This window comes from Prunus mume, linkage group LG2 (genome assembly GCF_029339155.1).
Source record: "Prunus mume cultivar Tortuosa linkage group LG2, ASM2933915v1, whole genome shotgun sequence".
NCBI classification, from domain to species: domain Eukaryota; kingdom Viridiplantae; phylum Streptophyta; class Magnoliopsida; order Rosales; family Rosaceae; genus Prunus; species Prunus mume.
The window spans coordinates 19,688,343-19,696,371 of record NC_142699.1 but is presented as its reverse complement, the minus strand read 5'-3'; the positions used below and the strand labels follow the sequence as shown (position 1 = coordinate 19,696,371).

General features: G+C 37.6%; 1 protein-coding gene across 1 annotated transcript; it reads left to right on the top strand.

The window, feature by feature from the left end:
- The first annotated feature begins 4,278 nt into the window (after positions 1-4,278).
- On the top strand, positions 4,279-7,003 carry LOC103321475 (putative F-box protein At3g47150). The gene is given in 5 exon segments (XM_089044437.1): positions 4,279-4,410; positions 4,412-5,008; positions 5,128-5,422; positions 6,536-6,554; positions 6,817-7,003. Coding segments are annotated over 5 exon segments (1,230 nt in total).
- The last annotated feature ends 1,026 nt before the right edge of the window (positions 7,004-8,029 follow it).

Here is an 8,029-nt window from a genome sequence, read left to right as displayed (position 1 = left end):
TCTTTGAAAACAGTTTTCACTAAGCTACCGGACGAGTTTTTGTTCTCTGAAAATGCGTTTTCATTTTCTCGCTTTCATTCTATAAAAACATTCTTTGGAAATACTTTCTGAAAATATTACCATACGGGACCTAAGATTCCCCGGAGGTGGCCAACTGGTAGGGATGTGATATGGAGTGGAAACGTGAAGATAAGAGCATCCCAGTAGGGGGTGTATTTTGGGGTGTAAAGCCACTTTAACATCCCTTTAGAGCATCCACAGTTGGGGTGTAAATTGAGGTGTAAAGCCACTTTACATCCCTTTACACTCCGGTGTAAATATGTTTTTGCTCCAATGGGAGGTGTAAATTGAGGGTGTAGTCGGGTCCCAGCCTTTATGTTGACTTTTTCATTTTTTTTCTCTTTTCTCGGGTGGGTCCCGCATGCAAGGGATGTAAAAATATATGTAAATATACATTTTATTTTATATCCCATGGTGGTGATGTATATTCACATCCATTTACATCTTTCCATTGGAGACGATTCCAGTGACTCGGGGTGTATATTTAACATACACCCCCATATACACTTTCCCACTGTGGATGCTCTTACACCTACAGTGGGTGTAAATATGTTAGTTTGCTCCGATGGGAAACGATGTAAATCCAAAGATGCATATTCGATTTGTTTGTGATAATTATTTTTTGTGTGTTATTGTTTGGTATGTTTTAACTTTTTAAAATTAATTTTGTGCGTGTTAGATTTATTTTATTTTAATTTTGTGCGTGTAAATCCAAAGTTGCCAAAATTACCTCTCTCAATCCCATACCAAAATTACCTAAGTCAAGTCAATATCATGGCAAAGAACCTTCGTAGATCCTTGAGAGATATCAGCAACTTTGTAGTTACTTAATAATGAGTTGCTTTGTTTTACAGGAGGTAAATAAGATATTGAATGCTGTTATTTACCTGGCTTTTCTTCACCAATATTTGTTGCATTTGGTTGGTAGCAAACCAGATATCCCGTCTCCCACAGAGTTTGTTTTCCTGCATCTCCATTTCAGTTTATTTATTCGTGTTCCTCTTTCAGGAAATTATCAGAATTCTGCTTACCATGAATGGCCGCGGCCGATATAGGAGGATCCGTGATAGGATTAGCGCCTTGACTGATGAATTAATTTCTCCTATCCTTTCCTTCCTGCCAATCAAGGATGCTGTAGCTACATCCACCCTTTCCACAAGATGGCGCAACGTATGGACTCTAGTCCCTGACATTGAAATTGATGACTACTCACTACGCGACATCGACCACGATCAATTCTACACCATTGTCGGGAAAATGCTCAGCCCCCCAATGCCTCCACCCCTTGAACTCAGCAAGGTCAAAATGGAATTTTATGATCACACCTGCCCCACCGAAATCACCACTTTGATCCGTGCTTCTCTAAAACGCATTGTCAAGGAGCCAGACCTTTCTATATGTCCAGATGACAAAGGAAACAGTGAAGAGGTAATTTTGGCTGGTTTGACTTGACTTTGCCATGATATTGGGCGAGCGTACAATTGGGTGGGGTGAGACATTACATTTTAATTAAATGTTTCAGTAGGCGTTAGTACACTGATTTTGTTTTGGTAAACTTTTTGGCATTTAAGAGGTGTTCTTAATCACTTTCTTTTTCTTTTCTTTCTTTTTTGGCAAAGGCACTAGAATATGTTGTACACTTGAATTATCTAGATTATCAAGGTGATGGTGTGCTAATTTGGGATGAATCGGAAATTTGGAGAATCTGTGGGCAGACATATTCCATGAGTTCCATCATTTGACAAACTTGAAAATGTCAATTGGAAATAGTCATGGATGGAATCTTTTACCATACTTACTTAGGTTCTTTCCTAAGTTGGAGAGACTCCATTTGGAAATTGTGAGTATATCAATTTGTTCTTACTGTCTCTGTACAAAAGGATCGCAACATATTCTAAATCTTTATTTTTCTTTTCTGTAATTTATTGGATTGGCAGGTTTAAATGCTGCTTTTCTGGAGGAAAGAAAATCAATTTGGGTGATGAATGTTGTGCCTGTAAATGCTCCCTATACACTTCCTCTCATACTAGATCAAGGTTTTGCTGGTGTTTTGCCTGACTGGTAAATCGTTGGTTTCATTTCCTTCAGAAACTCTGCTGGCTAACTTGATATTTGAAGCTTCTTTCAGTGTAGCTCAGATGAACTGTATTTTTTTTGGAACGCAAATTTTTTTTGAGAAAGACTAACTCTAACTAAAGTTGACAAAGTTTGAATTTAAAAAAACTATAGGACTCATTTGTGCTCTTTATATCCTATTTTCGTTCCCTTTCTATAAATGTGTGCCTGCAAGTCTATGTTGACTGAAATTTAAGTATTGAGGTAGAGTCAAATAGTTGTGATCTATCTGTTGGTTCAGGTGTGAACCGTTCCCTACATATCCTCGAACATATGATTTGCTGCATGCAAATGGGCTGCTCTCGCATCTGTCTTCAGAGAGGTGCAGCATGACGGATTTATTCTTGGAGATGGATCGGATTCTGCGACCTGAGGTACTTTTATATCCCCCTTGCTTATATTTCTATACTGCAAGATGCAACTTAAGATGAAGAAGTATGTTGTCTGTCTTTCCTTGTTTTGAGATGTGAATTATGGCCGGTTGGCAGGGATGAGTTGTTCTCTGTGATAAAGTGGGAGCTATATTGAGATGGCGCGCATGTTTGCTACACAAATACGTTGGGAAGCAAGGGTGATCGACCTTCAGAATGGCAGTGACCAACGATTACTTGTTTGCCACAAACCATTCATGAAAAAATGATTGTTTTACTTCAGGAGGTTTCATCATTGCGGAAGTATACAATTGTTTTTCTTCTTTTTGCTCTCGTAATTTCTCTCATCTTTCCAGAATTCAAATTCGGATTATTTGATTTAGTTGTCACTCTTGAATTTAACTATGTTGTTTTTGTGTTGGTTAGCAGATTATATGATTTTGACAACAAAATGTAATAAACATGCTCAGAATCCGAAGAACCTTGAAGAAGCTCACGAGTCATCACAGGGAGAGTGAGCATGTGGAAGCTGTAGATTAGAAGATTGGCACAGAAGTAGCTGCAACTCTTTTTTCTATTTTTTGGTTTAAGGCGTTTGTGGCAATTCATTCATCCATTATTTCTTTCCCTTTTTTTTCCTCATGCAATTTTTTAATGTGGGTCTGATTTGAGAAATTGTGGATGAATTCTTTAGTGTGACCGTCACACCATTATGTTGCGTTGACAATATAGATATTTGGGCAACATGATTGCTATGTCGTGGATTTTAGAGTATATCTATTTGCCCAATTTTGATAGTAGATCATGTAGTCAATTGGCTAGAAAAATCTGAACGATTACATGTAATTTCTTTTTATGTTTTTATTTTTGTTCCTTTCAAATAATTATGTGACATTCTTTGTGATGATAGCACCCAAGTGGGATCATGAAATTTTGACCCTTTCAGACATCAGTTTGAATATAGCAAACCCAAATGCCTGCCGTCCCTTGTGCTCACTAGCCTTCAGCTTCAGCTGTTCAACCCGACAGCAGCAAAACCACCGTCAACAAGAGAGTTGAAGATAATTATATATAAAGGCTGAAAGATTAACCATGTTGGTGGAAAACAATCGTATTTAAAATTGAAAACCTTACACGCGGAAAAATATCATTGGATTTAAACACAGTTGGATGTAGCAAAAATCAAATTTTAATCCTACAAACCAATGGAATTTGAATTGTCTCAGATATCAAAGAACAAATATAAAAAAGGAATATTTAGTCATATACCCATTCTTATAAACATACCAAATAAAAACCCAAAAAATGACAGCTGGACCTATTGAATTTAATTTTGATTATTAAATTACTTTAATGTCCTATTGAGTGTTTTGGGTTTTTTTTATAAGGTTTAGGGGTTGAGTTTGTTTTAAGAAATCAATGACAATTTTGTAATTTAAAAGAAGTTAAAAGCCTTTTTGTTATGTTGTAAATGGGCTTTGGGTGTATTTATAAAGTCTATTTCATATAGGTTTTTTTTATAATTTGAGCTCCTATATTTGGTATAATAGTGAATCTCCCTAAGAAAAAAGGATACCAATTCAGATATGGTTAGAATTCCTTGAATTTGTTCTTTTAGCTTGTTAGTAACTCTGTTGACCTATAAATACCAAGCCAACAAACCCTAGCAAAATTATAGCATCCCCTGTGTTTCTTTTTCTGCCTCTTTAGCGTACTATATTCAGGTCTTTCCATGGCCAAAGAAAGTCATCCAAGGAAACTGGTAAAATCGAGATATGTATGTATGAACCCTGAGCTCCCAACCGAAATCATATTCTATCATATACTCCCACAGCTACCACCAAAGTCTCTGATGCGATGCAAGTTGCGTATGCAAGTCTTGGTCTTCCCTCTTCCGCTGCCCTTCCTTTGTCACCGCCTTCAACAATTTTCACTGCAACGACAGAAACAAGAGCACCACTAACTTCCTTTTCCATAAGAATAGCCGTTTGTTCTCTTCAAAGATAGAGGAGCAACAAGGAGAGAATAATATTCTAATTTCAACACCCATCGCCCAACTTCCACTCACGACTCGGAGCCAAGTTCTCGAACGTTATCCTGATCATGTGCAGTATATTCTAAATCCAACTCCTGTTGCCGAATTTTCATACCTGAGTCGATGCGAAGCTCTCGCATTTCGTCATAATAGTGTGCAATGTTTCCATGGATTGGTTTGTGCATCCTCTACGTGTGGTCCTGTTTTCATACTTAACCCTAGCACTCAAGAGTCCATCGAACTTCCCTATGTAATAGATAATAATTACTGCTTCCCCTACGCAACATATCACTTGGGCTATAATCCACTGACTAGCGAGTATAAGGTTCTCCAGATCTTGTCCTTTCAACCCAACCTACTTAGCAATAGGCATATTCGGTTCAACACATTCACCCTAGGTAGAGATTCTTCATGGAGGCCATTGCAGGTAGACTCTGCCCACCTTCGTTTTTTTATGATATAGGTCACGCCTCTGAGATAAGGAATGGGAGAAGTACCCGACGGGTGTGCCTGAATGGGGCCATACGCTGAATCCATGGGACGCAGAAAATAATAGTGGTATTTGACGTTAGAGAGGAGACCTTCAGACTGGTGTCGTTACCTAAAGAATATGCACGAGAGTTTGGTCCAGATAATTATGGCGGCAATAGGATTGCTTTCCCTACAGGTGTTGTTGAGGTGGGAGGATGTGTGGGTGTGTTTGCTGACAAGTCGTGGAGACACAACAAGATAGTGTTATGGATTTTGAAGGACTACCAAAACCTTGTGTGGGTTAAGGAGACTATTACCGTGATGCCAAGAGGAGCAGGGTACGTTGAAGCTTTGGGTACAATCCATACAGGTGAGCTAGCCCTCGCGCTCCATTTTTATGGAAATTTACCGGGATTTGAGAATGGACCACCTCAATTGCTTCTTTATGATATGGAGAGCAAACAATATAGAATACTTGATTTCATTTTTCCTAATAATATGGAGTTACTTGGGGAATACCGTTTAAGTTAATTGCTAGTTATGATGATAGCATTGTCCCCTTAAAATGAGATGCCTTAATTATAGTTATATCACCAATTCCATGGAAGTCTCTATTTCTGTAATTCACACTACTACAATTTTGTTAAACTACGACACCCAATAGACGACCCTTTATATAAAAACTATCGTGGTATTTTAAAAGACCACACCCAATAGACGACCCTTTATATAAACTACGAATGTTATAAAACCGTTGTGGTAAGGTACCTAATACACCAATGTGTTGGGTTGATTTTTAAAATTACGACGATGCCTTATTAGGATCGTCGTGTTTTTAGGAGGCGCTAAACAAAAATTCATTTTAAGTTCGCGAGCGCGGACCATTTCAGAAAACCCTCGCTCGCTCAAAACACTACTATATCTCAAATTCTCTCATGAACCTTTTAGAAAACCCTCTCTCTCACATCGATGAAGCACATCTCCCTCTCATCGTCCACCGAACTAGCCCAGATCTCCATCTCCGTGGACATCGAGTTCGACAGATCGCCATCTCCGTCGTGCCGTTCAGTTGACCAAGCTCGTCGCATTCGCCATCTCCCTTCCTTGTCGCGACCATTTTTAAGCCCCCATGGATTCTCATCTTCCATTTTACAAGCTTTAGATTAGATCTTCTTCCTCGTAGACCAGAAAGGTACGAAGCTACTTTTCTAGGGTTAGCTTAGGATTCTTCTGATTTGATTTCAATTTTTATTTTTCTTGTTTATTATGGTTGTTTGTCTGAGATATAGGGTTACGGTTTGTTTGTTCTTTAATTTCGGTGCGTATTGACATATATACGATTTGTTTGTGGTTAGATCTGACTTGATTTAAGTTGTATATAGTTCAACAGTTGCATTTTCTTAAACCTTTTTGCTTTTATTTTGTTCAAAAATTCTAGTTCATATGTTTTTTTACTCTTTAGTGCTTTGTTGTTGAGTTGCAGGGCCTGGAAAGTTGCTCTGGTTTTAAGATTATGTAATTAGATGAGTTTCTTGTTTGGCTTGAAATCCTAATCATGATTTTGGGAGGCTAAACATGTATGAAAATTAAAAATTAAAAAAAAAATGAGATTACAATAAGACTATCCATTTGTGTAAAAAAATTGGTACTAAATGGGGCTCTGCTTAGAACTCACAGATAATCTTAAATTTAACTTGGGTTTTGAATTTCTCTTGTGTTTGCAATTGAATGTCTTGTTTTTATTTTTGGATGTGCATTGTGCAGGTTTTACGTTTGCAGAAAGTCCACGCTGATGTCAACACTATCCATGAACTCAGTTGTAATGTCAATTGATTTCTCTAAGGCAGTCAATGAAGTCCACCTGAGCTTGAGTGATCACTCCTCTGCTTATTCCAAGAATTCTCAGGTTTTACATTTGACTTACCATTTGGCTCTCATTCTAACTGTCTAATTTGTTTATTTGGCATCTGCAAATTTGTTAAAATCGTCGTCTATGAGGTAATTAGGCGATGACATAACTCGACACTTGCTGCATTTGTTAAATCAACTCATGTTTCCGCTTTTCCCCCATGAAGTTGAAACCATGGTTGATTGTCTTACTGCATTCCCCATGCACAACAGCTACAAGTATCATTACATGGAATTTAACAAGTAATTTTCTAATGCATAATGAGAATACCTGCAGGATGACTCAAAATGCCTAGAGGAGGGTAAATAGGCCAATTTAAGATTCTAATCAAATAAATAAAAATAAACTTCGGTAGCGCATTAACGTGGTTCTGAAAATCCACAGGACTCCTCAGTCCAACACAAATCCACTATAGAACGATGATTACAAGAAGTACTCACACACTTATCCTATGAACTCAAGATGATCTTACTCCTTATGTTTACGATTGCTTCAAGCTCACCGGAGGAAAACCGCCACCACGGTCTTGGTGCCCTCAACCGTATGAGTCACCGACATGCAAATGAATGCAATATGAATGATTAAAGTGTTTGATAAATCACCAAGTAAACATTGAACACTGATTTATCTCAAATATCAGCATCTTAGAATTCTATATGCTCAAAACAAATATCTCAAGCCCTACAAATAAAAGAATGACACATGATCTTTTATACAAGACTTGTTCTCTCTCATGGGATGGGAGAGAAACCCAATAGGCCACGAATATTAAACTTCCTATTGCACCACAACCTATCATCAATAAGAGATGATTCACCTTGGACTCAAAGTAATGGCCTCTCTTTAAACCAAATTAACTAAGAGGTAAGCAACGTGCAGAGTCACAATAGGAAAAGATAATATTTTAACTTCAATTAAAATAGAGTTGAACTAGGAAAGTAATCTCAAGAGATAAAATCTAATCTTATTAGAAATAAGATTAACATAAAAATACTTGAGTGAAAATAACTCCAACTAGGAATCCTATAATGAATGCGTGATTATGTCATGATTTACCTGATGTCAAGA